The sequence below is a fragment of the Pongo pygmaeus genome, chromosome 1 (genome assembly GCF_028885625.2).
Source record: "Pongo pygmaeus isolate AG05252 chromosome 1, NHGRI_mPonPyg2-v2.0_pri, whole genome shotgun sequence".
Classification (NCBI taxonomy): Eukaryota; Metazoa; Chordata; class Mammalia; order Primates; family Hominidae; genus Pongo; species Pongo pygmaeus.
Window position 1 is genome coordinate 219,362,485 of NC_072373.2, and position 21,636 is coordinate 219,384,120.

Here is a 21,636-nt window from a genome sequence, read left to right on the forward strand (position 1 = left end):
CCCTAACCATTCCCCACGTAGCTGTAGCCACGGCCTTAATCTCCCTGACTCCCTGTTACCAACCTTGTCTCCCAAAGAAGCTGCCAAATGATTTATCTCCATAGACACTTTTTTTTCTTTTTTTTTTTTTGAGACAGAGTTCTCTGTTGCTCAGGCTGGAGTGCAGTGAGTGGCACGAATTCAGCTCACTGAAGCCTCAACCTCTCAGGCTCAAGCAATCCTCCCACCTCAGTCTTCCAAGTAGCTGGGACCATACGTTCATGCACCATGCCTGGCTAATTTTTTTTTACTTTTAATTTTTTGTAGAGATGGGGTTTCATCAGGTTGCCCAGGCTGGTCTCAAGCTCCTGGGCTCAAGCAGTCCTCCCACCTTGGCCTCCCAAAGTGCTGGGATTACAGGTGTGAGCCACTGTGCCCAGACTTAAGCTTGTTATCTTATTTTATTTTTTATTTATTAATTATTTTTTGAGACAGAGTCTTGCTTTGCCACCCAGGCTGGAGTGCAGTGGCATGACCTCGGCTCCCTGCAAACTCTGCCTCCTGGGTTCAAGCAATTGTCCTGCCTCAGCCTCCCAAGTAGCTGGGACTACAGGTGTGCACCACCACACTTGGCTAATTTTTTTGTATTTTTAGTGGAGACAGGGTTTCACTGTGTTGACCAGGCTGGTCTTGAACTCCTGACCTCAAATGATCTGCCTGCCTCGGCCTCCCAAAGTGCTAGGATTACAGGCATGAGCCACTGCACCCGGCCTCTTGTTATTTTAATCTTTCCAGAAAGACATGTTGGTGAAAACAGACCAAGGAGATTTAGTCCGTGGCTTCAGAGCTGGAAGAAGCTTCAATAGAGAGTGAACTGGTTTTTTCAGGTCTCCAGTGTTGAGGTCACAGAAGTCAGGACCACGTTGGGCCCGAAAGCTTCATCTCATGTCAGTGATTTTGCACCTGGGACAGTCTCGAGGTACACTGAGCCCCTCTCCCTCCCTCTTATGGCCGCTTTGACCCTTCGTTGTTGTTTTGTTTTGTTTTGTTTTTTGAGATGGAGTCTCACTGTTGCCCAGGCTGGAGTGCAGTGGTGCGATCTCGGCTCACTGCAACCTCTGCCTCCCAGGTTCAAGTGATTCTCCTGCCTCAGCCTCCCAAGTAGCTGGGACTACAGGTGTGCACCACCACGCCTGGCTAATTTTTTTGTATTTTTAATACAGACGGGGTTTCAGTGTGTTAGCCAGAATCGTCTCCACCTCCTGACCTCGTGATCCGCCCTCCTCGGCCTCCCAAAGTGCTGGGATTACAGAAATGAGCCACCATGCCCCACCCGCTTTGGCCTTTCTGAGAATGATTTGTGGCAAGGAAAAAAAATGCATTTCTCTTCCTGCAGAGCTGGGTCTAAACCATGACATGAACTTGGCCATTTGTCTTTGTTCATGTTGTAGATCTCAGCCTCTCTCTAGGATTTTTCATCCACTGCCTTAGCTTAAATAATCAGTCTTATTCCACCAAGTGATCCATTTCTCCCTTGGGGTCTGGAGCCTGCCCCATACAGCTGCCTGGAGCATTTCTAGAACCAAACTCAGTATCTGCCCTCGGACACTGGCTCCCACTCTTCTGCCTCTAGCTCTTCTGTCTCCAGCACAGCAGCAGAGGCCCGTAGCCCCTGATCTCACTGCTTCAGCACACATCAATCCTTTCATCCAGCAGCACCGCACTTCTCTGCCTAAGAACTTTCTCTGGCAGCTGAAGCCCACTCAGCTCCTTGGGGCCGGCAGGAAGTGCTGGGGAATTGACATTGACCTGAGCAGTGCTCAACCAGCACCTGACAGGAGCTGGCCTTTTTTTTTTTAGATAGAGACAGAGTCTTGCTCTGTCACCAGGCTGGAGTGCAGTGGCATGATCACAGCTCACTATAACCTCAAACTCTTGGGCTCAAGCGATCCTCCCACGTCAGCCTCCCAAGTAGCTGGGATTACAGGAGTGTGCCACCATGTCCGGCTAATTAAAATAATTTTTTTTTTCTGTAGAGATGGAGAGTCTCACTATGTTTGCAAGGCTGATTTCGAACTCATGGCCTCAAGCAATCCTCCTACCTTAGCCTCCCAAAGTGCTGGGATTACAGGTGTGAGCCACTGCACCTGGCCGGGAGTTGGCATTTAAAGACCCAGCTCACGCCTGGTGCAGCAGCTTACACTTGTAATCCAAGCACTTTGGGAGGCTGAGGTGGGAGGATAAATTGAGTTCAGATGTTCGAGACCGGCCTGGGCAACAAAGAGAGACCTCGTCTCTACTAAAAATAAAAGAAAAAAAATTAGCCGGGTATGGTGGTGAACATCTGTAGTCCCAGCTACTCGGGAGGCTGAAGTGGGAGGATCACTGAGCCGAGAAGTCAAGGCTGAAATTGCCACTTCACTCCAGCCTGGGTGACAGAGCAAGACTCTGTCTCAAATAAATAATAATAATAAAATAAAACAAAGACCCATCTCCCTTGAGTCATAGGTGGCTTGTGTCTTACACCTGTTCGGGGTTCTCTGTGGGAGGAGGATTAAGCACCTACTGCCAGAGGTGGTCACTGACTTCTACTTTTCCTGTGTCACTTCCCCACTCTCCACTGACATTTCCTGGATTTGTCTCCAAGATCAGCCACTAATACTGGAATTCCTGTCTCCAGTTCAAGAGAACTTAAACTAAGACTCTCCCAAATAAGTCAACCTTTCTGCAGAGCCCTGCCCTTGATGATTCTCCTGCCTCAGCCTCCCGAGTAGCTGGGACTACAGGTGCACACCACCACGCCAGGCTAATTTTTGCGTTTTTAGTAGAGACGGGGTTTCACCATGTTGGTCAGGCTGGTCTCGAACTCCTGACCTCAACTGATCCACTGACCTCAGCCTCCCAAAGTGCTGGGATTACAGGCGTGAGCCACTGCACTCAGACAATGTCACCTTACATTTGCTTTCCTTCCTTCTCTATTTATGTGGGCAGTGCTTTCAGAGGGCCCCCAAAGATCCCCCACCTCCTGGTCTTCATACCCTCTGTAACCCCCTCCCTCAGAGTGTGAGCGAGACCCAGAGACTCACTTTTAAGGGACATAGAACAGTACAACATGAAGAATGGGATGTCACTTCTGAGACTAGGTAACAAAGAGACTGTGGCTTCTTCCATAACTTCTCTCTCTTTCTCGCCTGACCTAATAGAAGACAGTTGCATCTCCATGGAGAGACCCACGTGGCAAGAAACTGATGTTTCCAGCAGCCACCAGCCAGCGAGTACCTGTGGCTTCTGCCAACAGCTGCAGGAATGAGCCTGAAAGCACATCCTCCCCCGGCCAAGCCTTGAGATGACTGCAGCCCCAGCCAATGCCTTAATTGGCCAGGGGCCCCAGGCCAAGCAGGGCCAGATCCCTGATCCACAGAGCACAGAGGCGATGAGATAATAGATGTGCATTGTGTGAAGTTGCTAAGGTTTGGGGTGACTTGGTTTTTGTTTTGTTTTGTTTTGTTGTTTGTTTATTTATTTATTAAAAACAGTGTTCCTTATGTTGCCCAGTCTGGTCTTGAACTCCTGAGCTCAAGGGATCTTCCTGCCTCAGCCTCCCAAAGGGCTGGTATTACAGGCATGAGCCACCATGCCTGGCTTTTGTTCTTTTTGAGACAGGTTCTCACTCTGTCACCCAGGCTGGAGTGCAGTGGCTTGGTCTTGGCTCACCACAGCCTCAACTTCTTGGGCTCTGGTGGTTCTCCTACCTCAGTGTCCACGGTAGCTGGGACGATAGGCACGCACCACTGCACCCAGCTAGTTTTTTGTATTTTTAGTACAGACGGGGTTTTGCCATGTTGCCCAGGTGGCCTTGAACTCCTGGGTTCAAATGATCCTCCCAAAGTGTTGGAATGACAGGAGTGAGACACCACGCCCAGTCTGGGGTGACTTATTACCCGGCAGTAGTTAACCAAAACAGCCTCTCACTCCCCCTCACTCTTGCTTCCTTTGAATAGGAACGCCCACAAAACTTTAGCGAGTGACCTTTTGCCTTGGGCTTTGTTTTCTAGGGAAACTGTCCCCAGTATTCAGCCCTTAGTGACCTCCATATTAAACCAAAGAAACAAAACATCATTTTCAAAGTCAGCAACGATCATCCCTAAATATGAACCAATTTCTCCCAACTGGGGCTTCTGCTTTAGACCATCTGGGTCCCGCAGAATCACGCCACGAATGTGTTGGGGTTTTCGTGCCAGCTCTGCACGCGGGTGACACTGCACACTCTGGGGCTCCCTGCAGAAGCCCAAGGCATCCCCCCAGAGAATCGTTAAGCCAAACTCTGGGCTGGAATCTGGCAACACCCGGATTCTGGATTCTCCCACCCGTTTGCAGTGCTCTGCCCGTCGTATGACTAAGATGACTTCTTTCCAGTGATAAGAAAATAAAAGCCTTTTGATTTTTCAGCCGTGGAAGAGGTGGGGATGGAGGTGGGCCTGGCTTTCTGTGCCTGTTACTTTTCTTCTCTCTCACTCCCACAAGCTGCTTCTAACTACCCTATTAAATACTAGATCCCCCTGCACAGATCCCTCTAGGCTGAGCAGGAGCATGAAAATGAAGAGAAATTTTATGTCAAGCCACTTTCCGGTTTGGGCTTTAATAAGATTTGGGGTAATAAGTGCCTTTGAGGATGGTTTGTGTCTTTGCCGGGCTCTGTTAGTGCAGGAGGTGATGCTGGTTCTATTCAAAACCCGCAGGGCAACACAAATGAATATCCATTCCTCCCCGCCAACACACACAAAAACCTGGCTAATAGAGACTCCACAGATGACACTCATGTCCCACTCCAGTTTCACTCTGGAAGAGGAAAAGTGACTATAATAAAAAGAGGTGGAAAATTCTGAAATTCTCTTTCTGGAACCTTGCATGGGACTTCCGCTTCTCCTTGGACTACCCGCGGACCTCGGCAGTGGCTCAGGACAGAGGAGCAGCATCGCCACGGAAGTCCCTGCTTACATCAAAGGCTCATCTCAAAGGCTCATCTCAAAGGGCATCTCCAGCAGACAGGTGGAGAGACGCACACAGCACCAGCACGCGTTTCCCCCAGCAAGGGTGCTCGCTGGATCCTCTTCGCTAATAATAACACTTCCAACTGAGCAATTAAGCTGTAAGCACATTCCAGGGACTCAACAGGATATGAGAGGTTTTCACCCTGCAAACTCCTATTTAGAATTGCAGCCATTTCAGGCTGGGCGCAGTGGCTAAATCCTGTAATCCCAGCACTTTGGAAGGCCAAGGGAGGAGGATTGCTTGAGCCCAAGAGTTCGAAACAAGCCTGGGCAACATAACAAGACCCTGTCTCTATTTAAAAAAAAAAAAAAAAAAGAATTGCACACATTTCAGATTTCTTTTTTTTTTTTTTTTTTTTTTGAGACAGTCTTGCTCTGTCACCCAGGCTGGTGGCACGATCTCAGCTCACTGACAGCTCTGCCTCCCGGGTTCATGCCATTCTCCTGCCTCAGCCTCCCGAGTAGCTGGGACTACAGGCGCCCACCACCACGCCCAGCTAATTTTCTGTATTTTTAGTAGAGACAGGGTTTCACCATGTTGGCCAGGATGGTCTCGATCTCTTGACCTCGTGATTCACCCGCCTCGGCCTCCCAACCATTTCAGATTTCAAGTTGAGCTTGGCTGACTCAAACCAATTGCCAAATCTGTGCCTGTTACTTTTCTTCTCTCTCACTCCTACAGGCTGCTTCTAACCACCCCATGAAATATTAGATGCCCCGCTACAGACATCCCCCAAGGCTTGCCAAAGAGGGTCCCTTTTATCTTATCTTAGAATAATATCACCCTGGATACCTCTTGTGACCTCTGGTCACTTGCTGCCCTGATTTCCAGCCTTACGGCTGCACAACCCCCTGTCCACCTGGTCAGTCATGAGGCCAGCACACCTGGGGACAGATCTGGCCAGGACAGAGCTGGTCACTCAACACACATTTTCTGAGCTTCCAAGGAGTGGATTAAAACACATTCGGTGTAGAAATAGATCAGGAGAGCAGCCAAACACACACAGACTTGGTAAGTGCACAAGAAAGCTACAGCCCCAGGGGCACGGGGAAGGTGAAGGAGCTCCCTTGGGGCATCTGAAAGATGGGGAATGGGGGTTTAATTGGGGAATGCAGCTAAGAGGTAAGGAGGCAGCACTCTACGCGAAATAGGCTAGGATACAGACATCAGCGTCAGACCTGGGGTTCCAGTCCCGGTTCCGCCACTTAGGCACCTAGTGGCCTTGGGCAAGTGGCGTATCCTCTCGGGCTCAGTTCTGTTCCCTTGTAAGCAAGGACAATGCTATCTACTACCTGGGGATGGTGATCAAAATAAAATCATTTCCATAAAGTTCTCAGCACAGTGCTAGGCATGTTACAAGCAATCAATAAAGACAACTATGATGGCCATCTTGCAGGGACTCAGCACTGCACACTTGTTATGTGTTCACACGTTCTCAGCTCACTTGGGCTCCACAACAACCCTGCAAGGTAGGCAGGGAAGGTTTCTACTTTATTTATTTATTTTTTGAGACCGAGTCCCACTCTGTTGCCCAGGCTAGAGTGCAGTGGCGCGATCTTGGTTCACTACAACCTCCGCCTCCCAAGGTCAAGCAATTCTTTTACCTTAGCCTCCCTAGTAGCGGGGATTACAGGCACGTGCCACCACACCTAGCTAATTTTTATATTTTTAGTAGAGACAGAGTTTTGCCATGTTGGTCAGGCTGGTCTCAAACTCCTGGCCTCAGGTGATCCACCCACCTTAGCCTCCCAAAGTGCTGGGATTATAGGTGTGAGCCACCGCACCCGGCCGGTTTTTTACATTCTTTCTCATTTTACACACAAGGAAAATAAGGCTGCGAAGAGGTATGCAACTGGTTTGTTTTGGGCTACAGTGCTGGTCTCTCAGCCCTTCAAATTTAGAATTTTCCCCCAGTATACGTTGCATTGAATGGTAATGGCTAACACTGAGTTCAGTGCTTAGCAAACAGGCCATTCATTAAACATAGACAGACTTGCTGCCTGTTATTTCTCTTTTAGGGGCCAGGGAAATTGTGACTTTGGTGGCTCAGTCACTTGCCACTTGCCACGTCCTCAGGGAAGGATGTAGAAGGCATTGAGGGAAACTGACTATACCTCCTTCACCCCCACATCCCTCCCTCCATCCGCCAAGTTGCCACGGGCACAAGCCCAGGAAGGGCAGGGGGGTGTTAACAAACTTCAGACACGAAGAGTCTGAGCATCTATAAACAGCAACGGAAGAAATGAAATTGGCTGTGTCCTCTAAGCCTGTCCCCCCAGCATGTTGGAGAAGGGTTGCGGGGGACATGGAAGAGGAGGAGCTTTGGAGAGAGGATGCTTGTGCCTCCCCGCCTTTTCTTGGTATTTCTATTTGGGGGTTGGATTCCTGGGAGCTTCATCACATTTGGTTCTCAGCTGACTTTATATACTAAAAAATAACTCTCTTTCACCTGACCATGGAGAGGGACTGCCAGGGGTGAGGGCAGCCCTAAGGCCAGAGGTCTGCCCACGTGGCAGATGAGGCAGGTGTGAGGCCAGCTTGAGCATCTGGATCCATTTGTCTCCGGCTGCTGGCTGCCTGCCATTTCCTCCTCTCCACCCTTATTTGGAGGCCCTGACAGCTGAGCCACAAACAAACCAGGGGAGCTGGGCACCAGCCAAGCGTCACCCTGTTTCCCCGCACGGGTACCAGCATCGAGGAGAAAGAATCCTGAGGCACGGCGGTGAGATAACCAAGGACTCTTTTTTACTCTTCTCACACCTTTGAAGTGGGAGCCTCTTGAGTCAAATCAGCAAGAATGCGGCTCTTGCAGCTGAGGGTCTGGGGGGCTGTTGGGGCTGCCCAAGGCAGAGGGGCCGTGACAAGCCCTGCAGGATGATAACTTTAAAAGGGCATCTCCTGCTGGCTTCTCACTTGGCGGCTTTATCACTGCAAGTGACAGAATGGGGAGGGTTCTGTCTCTACTGCGTGCTTGGAGAGCTGGGGGACTATAAAAAGAGGAGGCACTGGGCAGCTGGGAGACAGGGACCGACGTAGGCCAAGAGAGGGGAACCAGAGAGGAACCAGAGGGGAGAGACAGAGCAGCAAGTAGTGGATTGCTCCTTGACGACGCCAGCATGAGCTCCTTCTCCACCACTACCGTGAGCTTCCTCCTTTTTCTGGCATTCCAGCTCCTAGATCAGACCAGAGCTAATCCTGTGTACAATGCTAATCCTGTGTACAATGCCGTGTCCAACGCAGACCTGATGGATTTCAAGGTAGGGCCAGGAAAGCGGGTGCAGTCTGGGGCCAGGAGGCTTTCTGATGCTGTGCTCACTCCTCTTGATTTTCTCCAAGTCAATGAGGTTTATCCCTTTCCCTGTATTTTCTTTTTGTAAAGAATTTGCTGGACCATTTGGAAGAAAAGATGCCTTTAGAAGATGAGGTCGTGCCCCCACAAGTGCTCAGTGAGCAGAATGAAGAAGCGGGGGCTGCTCTCAGCCCCCTCCCTGAGGTGCCTCCCTGGACCGGGGAAGTCAGCCCAGCCCAGAGAGATGGGGGTGCCCTCGGGCGGGGCCCCTGGGACTCCTCTGATCGATCTGCCCTCCTAAAAAGCAAGCTGAGGGCACTGCTCACTGCCCCTCGGAGCCTGCGGAGATCCAGCTGCTTCGGGGGCAGGATGGACAGGATTGGAGCCCAGAGCGGACTGGGCTGTAACAGCTTCCGGGTAAGAGGAACTGGGGATGGAAATGGGATGGGATGGACACTACTGGGCTACTGGGAAACACCTTCAGCAGGAAAGGGACCAATGCAGAAGCTCATTTCCTCTCAAGTTTCTGCCCCAACACCCTGAGTGCCCCATGGGTGTCAGGACATGCCATCTATTGTACTTAGCTACAGTCTGCTGAGAAAATGCTTAAAAAAAAAAAAAAAAAGGAGGGGGGGGCTGGGCACGGTGGCTCACGCCTGTAATCCCAGCACTTTGGGAGGCCGAGGTGGGCAGATCATGAGGTCAAGAGATCAAGACTATCCTGGCCAACACGGTGAAAACCCATCTCTACTAAAAATACAAAAATTAGCTGGGTGTGGTGGTGGGCACCTGTAGACCCAGCTACTCGGGAGGCTGAGGCAGGAGAATCACTTGAATCCGGGAGGCAGAGGTTGCAGTGAGCAGAGATCGTACCACTGCACTCCAGCCTAGGTGATAGAGTGAGACTGTCCTAAAAAAAAAAAAAAAAAAAAAAAAAAGGCCGGGTGCGGTGGCTCACGCCTGTAATCCCAGCACTTTGGGAGGCCGAGGCGGGTGGATCACGAGGTCAGGAGATGGAGACCATCCTGGCTAACACGGTGAAACCCCGTCTCTACTAAAAATACAAAAAATTAGCCAGGCGTGGTGGCTGACGACTATAGTCCCAGCTACTCGGGAGGCTGAGGCAGGAGAATGGCGTGAACCCAGGAGGCGGAGCTTGCCGAGATCGCGCCACTGCACTCCAGCTTGGGTGACAGAGCAAGACTCTGCCTCAAAAAAAAAAAAAAAAAAAAAAAAAGCAACTGCCACTAGCACTGGGAAATTAAAATATTCATAGGGCCAAGTTATCTTTGCATGGCTGATTAGCAGTTCATATTCCTCCCCAGAATTGCAAGATCCTGAAGGGCTTAAGTGAAATTTACTCTGATGAGTAACTTGCTTATCAATTCATGAAGCTCAGAGGGTCATCAGGCTGGGGTGGGGGCCGGTGGGAAGCAGGTGGTCAGTAATCAAGTTCAGAGGATGGGCACACTCATACATGAAGCTGACTTCTCCAGGACAGCCAGGTCACCAAGCCAGATATGTCTGTGTTCTCTTTGTAGTACCGAAGATAACAGCCAGGGAGGACAAGCAGGGCTGGGCCTTGGGACAGACTGCAAGAGGCTCCTGTCCCCTGGGGTCTCTGCTGCATTCATGTCATCTTGTTGCCATGGAGTTGTGATCATCCCATCCAAGCTGTAGCTTCCTGTCAACACTTCTCACATCTTATGCTAACTGTAGATAAAGTGGTTTGATGGTGGCTTCCTTGCCTCTCCCACCCCATGCATTAAATTTTAAGGTAGAACCTCACCTGTTACTGAAAGTGGTTTGAAAGTGAATAAACTTCAGCACCATGGACAGAAGACAAATGCCTGCATTGGTGTGATTTCTTCTTGGGGAAGAGAATTCAGGCCGATATTCCTTGTCGTTTTACTCTTTGTCAGAGGAAAGAATCCTGAGTTTTTCTTCTTCCTTTCATTTCACCCTCCTTTTTTGGTGGGTGGTTGGGGAGGCCTCAAATTCCACTCCTAGTGGGGTTTTTGTTGTTTTTAGGGGGAAACATTCAGAAAATGAGAGTATTAATAAAATTTTCTCTGGTATATTTTGAGAGAGTTAGGTGCTACAGCTAAGTTAATGGTACTTTTAGTTTTGAAAAGAGTAGGCAGAGTGTTGAGTTTAAAAGCTGAGCAGGCTGGGTGTGGTGGCTCACTCCTGTAATCCCAGCATTTTGGGAGGCAAAGGTGGGCAAATCACTTGAGCCCAGGAGTTCAAGATCAGCCTGAGCAATAGAGTGAGACCCCATCTCTACAAAAAATTTAAAAATTAGCCAGGTGTGGTGATGTGCACCTGTAGTTCCAGCTATTCAGGAGGCCGAGGTGGGAGGATGGCTTGAGCCTGGGAGGTGGAGGCTGCAGTGAGCTGGTATTGTGCCACTGCACTCCAGCCTGGGTGACAGAATGAGACTTGTCTCAAAAAAAATAAAAACTGAGCAAAGTGAAGAAAGGTTTGCCATGCAGACAAACTGCAAGTTCATGTGCCTTTTGTGTACTATCAAGTATTTGGAAAACAGCCACAGTCTTTGCCTAATCCGGGTCCGAAGGGCCTGGGCTTGTATTTTACTAAGATAAGAGCTGCTGGAGAAGATGCAGGCTTTTTGTATCTGCTCCTGAAAAGGGTATTTGCTCTGAGCACAAAACACCAGGCAATAAGTTCACCTTAAACAGAGTAAACTGTTTTCCCACCTGTTACCCCCATGGACCCCAGCCTCCTTATTAGATTCTATGACACTCCAACACCCCACACCCACACATGCCCCTGTGCCTTTATTTCTGCTGTTCCTTCCAGAGGTGGTCCTCCCGAGGACACTGTACTGATTCCTTAAGGCTCATATGAACACTACTTCTTTCCTGATACCTCATGCCTGGTAACAATGAGTCCCTTCATAGGCAGCGTTGCACATGTAACCGTTATAATAGCACACAACACGAGTTGCCTATGTGCAATTGCTTGTCTACGTCCCTAGACTGCAAGCTCTTTGAGGGCAAATGCCCCTTCGGCACTCTCAGAGTTGATGCCCCATAAATGTTGGTCAAATTGCCTTGGTCTTGTCCAGAAATTGGGAAAAGAGGAAATGAAGTAGCAACTTGCTCCTTGTGGAGGAAAGGGGGAGGCTCCCCGTGAACTGATGGCAGGGGGTGGAGGTGGGGGGAGAGCCTCATCTAACCACCTCCAAGCAAAATCTTCCTTACCTGGACTTTAAATACCAGGAAAACCAGAGGGCAGAGAATGACAAGGATGAAAGTTAAGAGTGACAGGACTGACAGCACTGGCCCAAACCTGGCTCCTGAGGTCTGGGATGGTGCTGCGGGTTGCTAGGAGGGGAAGTAGCCCATTCTCAAGGTGGCACCATAACACAGGGAGTTATTGAATGGAACTGACTGAAAAATGACAAAAACACAAGGCAGAAAATGCCCCTGGGACTTACAGAACACTTGGGGATGGATGCAGGAGCTGAACTGGCTGCAACCACTGATGGAACGGCCACTTCTGTCACTGATGGAATGATGACTTGAAGCAGATCAGAGACAGAGGCCATGCTTCTTGCAAAACCAAAAGCAAGTGAACAAAAAGCAATGGCAGATGGCAACAACAGAAGCTGGCCACGGGACTTCACCTCTCCAGACCCAGCAGCAGTTTCACTTCTTCTGGTTGGACATCGGGGCAATCTGTTTGTGGGGCAACTTCCTAAACACCAGGAACAGAATGGATTCCCCATCTGCTGCTCCAGGACGCGGCTGCTAGCAGGAGGAGATGAATTCTAGAGGAGAGGATCAGGAAGAGTGTTCATCTGAAGGGAGAAACAGACAACGGTGACCTCTGCTAAGATCCACAGGATGAAATCTGTTCTTATTAAGGTCACTGCCTAGCACAGAGAAGTGGACCCACAAGAATGAAGAGCCCCGCTGCCCAGCTGCATAGGGAGAGCTCTGAGACTCTAAAACTACATCCTAGTGTAATTTTCACACATCAGAAAGAGGGGGAGTAAAATAAAAACCAAGTATCCCTTGAAAGAAAGAGCAGCAGGGCCGGGCGTGGTGGCTCATGCCTGTAATCCCAGCACTTTGGGAGGCCGAGGCGGGTAGAATCACGAGGTCAGGAGATCGAGACCATCCTGGCTAACACGGTGAAACCCCATCTCTACCAAAAATACAAAAAATTAGCTGGGCATGGTGGTGGGCGCCTGTAGTCCCAGCTACTTGGGAGGCTGATGCAAGAGAATGGCGTGAACCTGGGAGGCAGAGCTTGCAGTGAGCCAAGATGGCGCCACTGCACTCCAGCCTGGGTGACAGCGAGATTCTGTCTCAAAAAAAAAAAAAAAAAGAAAGAAAGAGCAGCATGGAGACAAAAGGCTAAAGGAGACAGAGGAGACAGAAGACATTTTATTCTGACATGTTAGGGTTACAATGAGAACTCCCAAGTTCCAAAGGTTCAAATAAAAATAGCATTTTACAAATTAAAAAAAATACAATTTATATACACAGTGGAATTAGCTATCATACAAACAAACAGTGCAAACGGAAAAAAGGAAGCTGCGACTGCGGCAATGGCCAAGGTCCGCAGAGCTGTGGAGCAATACTGCACATCAATACTGCAGGGCTGGCGAGGCCACCTTGGGCCTCTCGAAAGGCTTTCCTGTCACCCAGGGTCACGTCAGTGCATAATTCTGCATCACAAATGCCATACAGTGGACTGGGGCCTGAGTGTCCCTTCCAGCTGGGAACTGTTAAGTTAATCGAGGTCAGGAGCAAATCATCCCTCAGCACAAGGTCCCAGAGCCAGGGCCGGGGGCCCATTGGCCCCACTCCCTGACCACCTCACCTAGGAGCCATGGAACACCAAGCTGGGGATGAAACACAAAACACCACCTCTCGCCACCCGTAGGCTCCCCACCCATGGATCTGCTTTACTGAGGCGCCTGATCACTGGGTGATGGGGCTGCTAATGGGTGAGATGCTGAAAAGGCTGGTTTCTAATGGACAGAAATGGAAGGAGCGAGGCTCACAGTTGATTTGTCATGAGTGGAGAAGTTGTTGTCTTTGGGCTTATCTGGAAAGGGCAGATGCAGAGAGAGAACAGGAAACCATGTGCCTTTGCATGGGGCCTGGGTTTGGGGCCTCCTTGGCGGCCATCCAGTCAGTCTAGGGGAGGGAGGTATTTGCATTCTACTGCCTATCTCTGGGCTAAGCTGATGGGAACAAAATATCTGGTGACTTAAACACAACAGGATGTGCATGAGGGAGGAATTCCAACAACATTCACCAGCGCAGCCTCGAGGCAGAGGCAGCTGCTGATCCAGCCCTCGAGAGGCTGGGGTCCTCCTGCAGGGTGTTTGCTCCGCCAGCTCCGGGAAGGGGCGGGGAGAGGGGATGAAGTGTCTGTGACAGGTGATCACACCATTCTCCTGACTTGGACAATTGGCTTCCTTCTTAATAAAAGGAAGAAATAACGTGATCAAGCTCTGAACACTGTCATAAAACACAGCGGCAGCTGGCCAAACAGTCACATTTAAATAAGAATTGCCTTTTTGGTCCTTGTGATGTCCTGCGCTATTTCCTGGGAGTATTATCCCCATTTCACAAGTCGGGTGCATTCTGGGAAGCAGAAACATTTAGAAGTCAAAGCAATTTTGGTCAGAGGTAAGAAAATGGGGAAAATGGAGGGGCCACAGTCAGCTAGAAAAGACCTCGAAGCAGCCCCGTCTCTGGAGTGGAATTATTCCCTACAGTGTGCTGAGCGCAAGATCTGGACCAGCAGAGCCAGGACTGACGCTCACCCCAGGATGAAAGGCAGCCTTGGTCAAGGAGGTCGCCCAGGACTGGGCCTGAGAGAGCTGTGCTGCCAGGGCCAGGTGCCGAGGCCCTTAGGCAACCTCTATGATTTTAAAAAAAACTAAACGTAAATGAAGGCCATCTTGAGCCAAAGCACGTCTGCCCCAGGGATGCCTGCTGGGACTGAGATACCACATAGAAGGTGGGGGAAGATAAGCGCGAATGCCCAATGCCCAGATGCTCACTTTGGGTGCCTGGTCAGAGGGGGCGGGCCAGCCTGGAGAAGAATGACGTCACTGAACGACAGGGTGTGCTTCCCATGCTTCATGTGAAACCTTCAGGCACGTGCTGGCAGGAAGCATCCTCCCCACGCACCCTCCCTGCGGCGCGGGAGGCCCTCCTGAAGGGCCTCTGTATGTAAGCTTGGGACAGCTAGTGCAGGGGAGAGAGGTGTTTGTGAAGGGCAGACACCCTCTTCCTCAAATAGGCCATCTGCTTTATCATAGCACATACCTTTCAGTGGTCACTGGCTCAGAAGTGCTTCCTTTTTACCTTGGAAAAAAAATGGTACCATTCCCCAGAGTTCAGTGAAGCTGCTTTATCTAGGAGTGCCCTGCTTTCAGCTAACTTTGGTGGGTGATGCCAAGATCCTCTGAGCTCTGCCTGCTTCATCAGGAAGATGGAGATCAAAACTTAAGGAAATGAAAAGGATCTGGGTACATGTTACTGAGAGACTGGGAATAATCTGCAGATGGAGAGAAAGCTGAAATGTTAAGAATTAGGGTAGATGTAAATCTGATCCTATTACCAGATTGACCATCCAGGGGTTATTAGTGTGATTTTAATGCTTTGTGTTTCTGGTGGGTGGTGGTTCTAAGGAGAGTCAAACCACAGGGCAAGACCAGAGCCTCTGCTCACACCCAGGAGCAGAGTGTTTCCCTTAAAACAAACTAGCGAGGATACCGTGTTAGGAGTCCCAAATAAGGGAAGGCCTCTCTGAAATATGGAGAACTTTCTCAAGTGCCCAATTCCTAAATCTAGTCATGAACTGAATGCTGTCGCTGGCAGCTCCCCAGCTTTTGCCTTGGCCAAGTCCCTCTCACATTTAAGGCAACAGCCGGGTTCTCTAGGAAAGTAGCAAAGATGGCCAGGAACACTGCTCGGAGTGCAGCCCGGGGCCCGCCTGATTCTACCTCTGCTTCTGGCTCTGGTGGAGCCAGGGGTGGGCCTGTGCCAACACCGGAGGGTGGGAACACAGGGAGCAGGAAGTGGGAAGATCCTTGCTGGGGAAGTCAGAAAAGTCCAAGCTCTGATGGTTCAAAACCACTCCCAGGACCTCTGACCAGCAAGGTGTCCGATGACTCCAGGCTTTCTGAGTGAGTGGGTGACTGGGAATCTTCCATGCCCCGGAACAGCCCCAGCCAGCTGTGCCAGCCGCAGCGAGCATGATTTGCCTCCCCAGGCAGCACCGGGAGAGGGTGGGCTGGGCCATCAGATGGTCTGGTAGTGCTGCCTCAACCGGGCCTGCAGAAATTCATAGGTGAGGTTGTGCCGTGTGATGATCCCCACGATCTAGGGCAAAGAGAAGAAGGCCTGAGTCACCTTCAGGGTAAAACCCGCTGGCGAGAACAGGAGTGATAGGAGCCGGCCCTGTTAGTTTGTCACAGAAAGTGGAGGCCTGGATAGTGCAGAGCCAGACACAGCTTGATTGGGATAAACAGATAACGAGGGCTAACACATTGGAGGCCGAGGGGACAAGGTTAGCTCCAAAAAGGGCTTGGGCCAGCTGGCATCTTCCACAGGGCACATGCTCAGTGCTCAGCTCCCATCATGACCAGCCTGCTTCACAGATGTGCAAGCAGTGGGGCCCCTGAAGTCTCCTGAGATTATGACCCCTGCCACGCCTCATACTCACCACCTTGCAAACTGACCTATGGGAGTCATTTGTTACAGGTCATTACAGTGGTTCCCACGTGTCACTGTTGTTGGGAACTCCAAAGCCACGTCATAAACTATGTTAGGACTCTGTCAGTGTAGTTGGCAATTACATTTCAAGGGACATAAGTTAACCTACTGTAACAAAACCTGTGTAAGTACGCACTATGCATGCCAGGGTTGTGCCATGTAGAAGAAAAGACTGAGGCCGGGTGCAGTGGCTCACGCCTGCAATCCCAGCACTTTGGGAGGCCGAGGCAGGTGAATCACTTGAGTTCAGGAGTTCAAGACCAGCCTGGGTAATGTGGCGAAACTCTGTCTCTACCACAAATACAAAAATTAGCTGGGCATAGTGGCACATCCCTGTGGTCCCAGCTACTCAGGAGGCTGAGGTGGGAGGACTACTTGAGCCTGGAAGGTCGAGGCTGCAGTGAGCCGAGATCTTGCCACTGCACTCCAGCCTGGGTGACAGAGTGAGACCCTGTCTCAAAACAACAACAACAACAGCAACAACAACAAAAGACTGAGAGGGTGGCCTTGAAAAGTTACCAGGGCTACCGCTACAGGGTAGTGATGAGGGTTTGGTTTTTGCTTATTTTTTGCTCATATGTGTTTTTGTATTTTCCTACAATGAAATAATATTTGTGTAATAAGAAAATAATGAAGTCCTAAAAAGAAAAAAAGGAAAGTCTGCAGCAATAATTACTAGGTGTTTTATATCTTTGTAAAACTCAAAGTATTTTGCTTGAAATTCTCTCATCTAATGCGCAAATCCCCACACAGGTGGAGAACCAAGGAACACCAGTGGTCCAGAGTGAAGAGTAACATTTCAGGAGGAAGACACAGCCTGGTGGAGGCGCAGCTCTGGCTGGAAAGGACGGCCAGTGGGACCCTGGTGCCATCTGCTGGCAGGCAGGGGAACGGGTCCCGAGTGCACAGAAGCCGAGCAGGGTTCAAAGCTATAGTGTTGGGCCACCCTCTCCCCTCCTGGTGGGATGCCTACGTTTCTGGTGAGAAGTCTGGGTGCACAAACAGCACCTGGCTGGGGGATCCTCTCTCTCAAAGGTGCGGGCAGGGCCGGGGCCTCACTCACCTCTCCCACAGCATTCACCACAGGCAGGTGGCGCAGGCCCATCGTTCTGAACAGGTTGAAGACTTGGGAGACGTGGGTGTTGGGCGAGACGGTGAACGGCGAAGGGTTCATGTATGGGGTGACATCCTGCAAAGAGACCGTGTGTCACTGGCTGCCTGAGACACCAACGGCACGAAGAGGCAGCTCCGCATGGGACAGGCTGGGGCGGCCCTTCTCACCACAATCATGCGCGGGTTGAGCAGCGTCAGGTCCAGGTCGTGGATGTCAGGGTACCGCGGGTAATCCTCGGCCATCTCGGCGTAGGAGAGGCGCGGCTGGCTGGCACTCTGCAATTCCAACCCAGACACTGTCCGTGCTCAGGCAGCAGTGGCTAGCAGGGTCACCTTAGAGCCCCTCCCCTTGATGCCTGAATATGCCCAGCTCCGGGCTGCTGAGGCAGGCAGTGCAGCAGCAGCAGGCGCTCCAGAGAGCTCTCCAGTCAAACTCAGTCCTTGGCCAAGTCCTAGCTGTGGCACCCTGGGCAAGTCCCCTGATCTCTCTGCACTCCCTTTCTTCCTGATTCATGAGATGCAAATGGCTTATTTGGAAGTTTAAGTGAGAAAGCGCTAAGTAAAGTGGCTGGGGGGTGAATGTGTCCCCCCACCAAAAGATATGGCCAAGTCCTAAGCCCTAGTACCTATGAATGCGACCTTTCTGGAAACAAGGTCTCTGCAGATGTGACCAAGTTCAGATAAACCCATGCTGGATTAGGGTGGGCCCCAAATCCAGTCACAAGCATCCTTAGGGGAAAGGAGAGAAGATACACAGAACGCCGTGTGACAACGACAGTGGCGAGGATGGGGGCTGCGTTCACAGTCAGGAGCACCAAGGTCTGCAGGCAACTCCCATGAGCTAGGAAGGGGCAAGGACAGCACCTCTCCCAGAGCCAGGGAGCGCTGCCCTGGTGACACCTGGATTTTGTACTTCTGGCCTTGAACTATGAAGGAATAAACCGCTGTTGTTTCTCACCACCCGGCTGTGGCAACTCCTCCCCCAAGTCCACTCTGCACTTCTCGCCTTGCATTCAGCTTTCCCTATGGCACTGTTCATGGCCCGCCGGGCAGCACCCAACCCCTCCAGCTTCATCAGGCCTGGCCTGGCTGATTTCTGCTTCGGAGAGACTTACCGACTGGCTTTCAGAGTAACAAACTCCTCGGACAAGCAGGGTGACAAGCTGCGACCGAAGGATCAGGCCGTGCAAGGTCAGAGGGCGGAACCGCTCCTCCATGGTCCAGTCTTCACTTGGGGACTGGTCAGGGTATAGGTTGGGGTAGGGAGTGTATCTGTTACACAAAAACCAGATGCTGCCTGGGATACCCTCAGCGGGAGCGCTTCTGATCCATGTCCCCAGCCCGCTCCCCATCCAACTTTCCCAGGAAACTCAGGAGCCACCTCACAACATCTGAGCCAAGGGCTGACCCCACCGCTGTGTAGCCCTGAGGGCAGTAGGGGCCCCGCCGGGCTCTCACCTCCTCTCCAGCATCTGCTGCAGGAGGTCCTCCTTCTCGGCCGGCTCCTCAGAGGCGATGTGCTCATCACACATGTTCCGCAGCTCGCTGGACGGGTAGGACTTCATGGACTGGCTCCGCTTGCGCTGCTCACCGGCCCGGGTGAGGATGCTGGATTTCTGTGGGTGGGGAGGCCATAGGCTACTGCGCATGGGCAAACGAACACAGCAGTACTGATGGAGCTTAAGGATTTGGGTGACAGGGAGGGTCAGAGGCACATCCGGACGCGGGAACTTAAAGGGGCTGAGGTTCAAAGGAATAGCTCGGGCTGGTGGTTCAAAGGAGCCTGAACCCTAGGACCTGGCTGCAGCTTCTGTGGTTTCCTTTCATCTGGGAAGAGCAGCTTGATTCTCCAGAGGGGAACAAGCCATCTCCTACATCCTGTCTGGATAGGACTGTCAATCAACGTGCCTGCCCCCAAAGCCAAGGAGTGGCACATGACCCAAGTGAGGCAACGGGATGCCCTCTCTCCCTGGATTCTGAATCGGAATCAGGAGGAACCCAGGGCCAGTGCTCCTTCCTTCTGGTACCCGAGGGATGTCTGCTAGACCCTGCACCTGCTCCCCACAGCACATGGTTCTGGTCCTTCAGCTTTCCCAGCTGTCCTGAGCTTTCCTGTGGATTTCTTTCTCTTTCTTAAGGAGGTCGAAGTCCATTTCTGTTGCTGGCGTCTCTAGAACTCTCCCTGATACTCTCACACAGTAAATAATAAACCATGAAAGCTGCTGACTTGAAAAATAGATCTGTCCACATGCTCACTGCGGCAAGAACGCACGCACGTCTTCACGGCCTGATAAAGCTGCCCCTGCTGTCAAATCTACTCTCCCTGTCGCGTGTGATGAGAACAGCGCCAAATTCCCCTGAGAGCCAGTAAGTCCACCCCAGCCAGGGGTGGGCAAAGCACTGAGCTGCGTGAGACAGGACCGCTTGTCTCTCACCCGCCTTTCCTCTCTCATGCCGTTTTCTTTACCTTGAACTTGATGTTGTTGCTGATGAGCTGGTTGCCCTTCATGAACTCCTTCTCGTTACCGCGGTTCTCTGTGACCACCGGGAAGGCGTGGTGGACCGTGGTGCGCAGGATGCTCACCAGAGACTGGATGCGGGTGTGTGGGTAAACATAGGTCAGGTTGGGCTCCATGATGTCGCTGGCTCTCAGCCTGGGGGAGGAGGACAAGTCATCCAGCCTTGTGACAGTGCCCACAGGCCCCTGGGAGCAAGCTGTGCTGGCTCTCCAGCCCTGCTCAGACCACGGGGGTGTGGGGGCTCTCTTGCGAACTGCCCCAGCTCTCCCTCAAACCCGGTGCATTCCTTTGTACTTCTATCCCCCTACACATGCTGTTCCCGCACCTGGAATGTTGTTCCCTGCTATGCCAGGCTGATGGGCCCTGGCTCATCCCTCAGCTCAACAGCAACATCCCCTCACCAGAAGCCCTGACTGCTGGTCCAGGGGCTGGCCATGCCCTCCTCGGTGCCCTGCAGCACACTCCACATACTGCCCCTGAACCGCTAATTGTGCTACAGCATTTACCACAACGTCTGGGCCGGGCGCAGTGCCTCACGCACGTAATCCCAGCACTTTGGGAGGCCGAGGCCAGCGGATTGCTTGAGCCCAGGAGTTCAAAACCAGCCTGGGCAACACAGCAAAACCCCATTTCTATAAAAAAAAATGTTAAAAATTAGCCAGGTGTGGTGGCACGCGCCTGTGATCCCAGCTACTCAGGAGGCTGAGGTGGGAGGATCGCTTGAGCCTGGGAGGCAGAGGTCGTAGTGAGCTATAATCATGCCACCGTACTCCAGCCTGGGCGACAGAGTGAGATCCTGTCCCAAAAAGGAAAAATAATAATAATAAAATAAACACAGCACTTGGGTCCCCCTTTAGATCAGGGCACAGCAAACCGTAGCCCACCGATCAAGTCCCTCGCGCTCTCCGCTTTCCTGCTGCAATGACAGAGTCGAGTAGTCGTGACAGAGACCATACGGCCCGGAAAGTTGAAAATAAACTCCTGTCTGGCCCTCCACAGAAACGGCTTGCTGGCCCCCGTGTTACCCGTAAGGGCCTTGCCTGCTATCTAGGCACAGGAAGCCCAGGTACCTGTGGATTAGCAGGTGGCTTATGAGGTGATTATGCCCAGAACAATCCCGGCTGGCAGTAGGGTATTCTGGTGGGCACACGTGAAACAGGCTATTCTCACTCCTGGGGCCTGGCATACCCTTAAACATTCAATCACGTCACGAACTTGATCCAGAGACCTCACCTCACGTCTAACCAGAATGCCATGGGAGTCAAACTACCACGAAGAGGCCCTGCCCATTGCAGTCCCACAGTGCCCATGTCCCCTGCCCTGCCCCCGCAGCCCCCAGCCCACGGGCTGCTCCACATTCTCACACATGCTCAGGAATGCGTGTGTTGCTTCTTTCAGCCCAAGAAAAGTGAGTTACTGTTTCCTACCCTAATAACAACACTCCTTAGGCCTCAGAGCTTATACATTCTGAAACTAGGACATGAGCAAAATCATGGCCTTACTTGTCCATTTCCACCTCTGTCTCCCATTCCAGAAGTGGCACGCCTCGCAGGCCCACGTGGATATCATAAATGCCCTTATTGAAAAAGTCCCCTGTCCATTTGGCCACCTGAAACACAAAGCAAAGACCTAAAACTAGGTCCTGTGGGGCAAATGTGGCCCTGAGCCTGACAGGGGCCTGGAGGGAGTGTGCTCACCATCAGTGTGACCATGATGGGGAGCCCGTAGGTGATCTCGTTGGTGGACTCGATCAGGATGACCGTGAGGCTGATGGTCATGCGGACCACCCCGCCCAAGAAAGCCGCTGCGCCAATCAGGGCAAAGGTCCCCGAATAGATGTGGCCCAATCCAATGTAGCTAGTGAAGGAAAACACCGAGAACACGGCTTTGAACCACACTGATAGGCTGTGGG

The 21,636-nt window shown here is 51.5% G+C and overlaps 2 protein-coding genes across 4 annotated transcripts in view; one reads left to right on the forward strand and one right to left on the reverse strand.

Annotated features, from left to right (window-relative positions):
• Positions 1-8,028: 8,028 nt before the first annotated feature.
• NPPA (natriuretic peptide A) lies at positions 8,029-10,167 on the forward strand. Its single transcript, XM_054438972.1, has 3 exons — positions 8,029-8,288; positions 8,411-8,737; positions 9,862-10,167. Exons 1-3 carry the CDS (start codon positions 8,148-8,150, stop codon positions 9,871-9,873), a joined length of 480 nt encoding a protein of 159 aa, XP_054294947.1. The 5' UTR covers positions 8,029-8,147; the 3' UTR covers positions 9,874-10,167.
• A 2,556-nt stretch (positions 10,168-12,723) lies between these two features.
• CLCN6 (chloride voltage-gated channel 6) overlaps positions 12,724-21,636 on the reverse strand; it is a 36,752-nt gene continuing 27,839 nt past the window's right edge. For 2 of the 3 annotated variants that reach the window (XM_054438892.2, XM_063659614.1), the window contains exons 16-23: positions 21,422-21,581; positions 21,227-21,333; positions 19,673-19,859; positions 18,664-18,821; positions 18,321-18,477; positions 17,374-17,481; positions 17,156-17,281; positions 12,724-15,699 (exon numbers count right to left, since the gene is read on the reverse strand). In XM_054438892.2, the coding sequence (XP_054294867.1) occupies positions 15,619-15,699; positions 17,156-17,281; positions 17,374-17,481; positions 18,321-18,477; positions 18,664-18,821; positions 19,673-19,859; positions 21,227-21,333; positions 21,422-21,581 (1,084 nt within the window). In that variant the 3' untranslated portion in view covers positions 12,724-15,618. Of the gene's footprint in view, positions 15,700-17,155; positions 17,282-17,373; positions 17,482-18,320; positions 18,478-18,663; positions 18,822-19,672; positions 19,860-21,226; positions 21,334-21,421; positions 21,582-21,636 lie in introns of those variants that run through there. The other variant, XR_008492386.2, reaches the window with a different exon arrangement.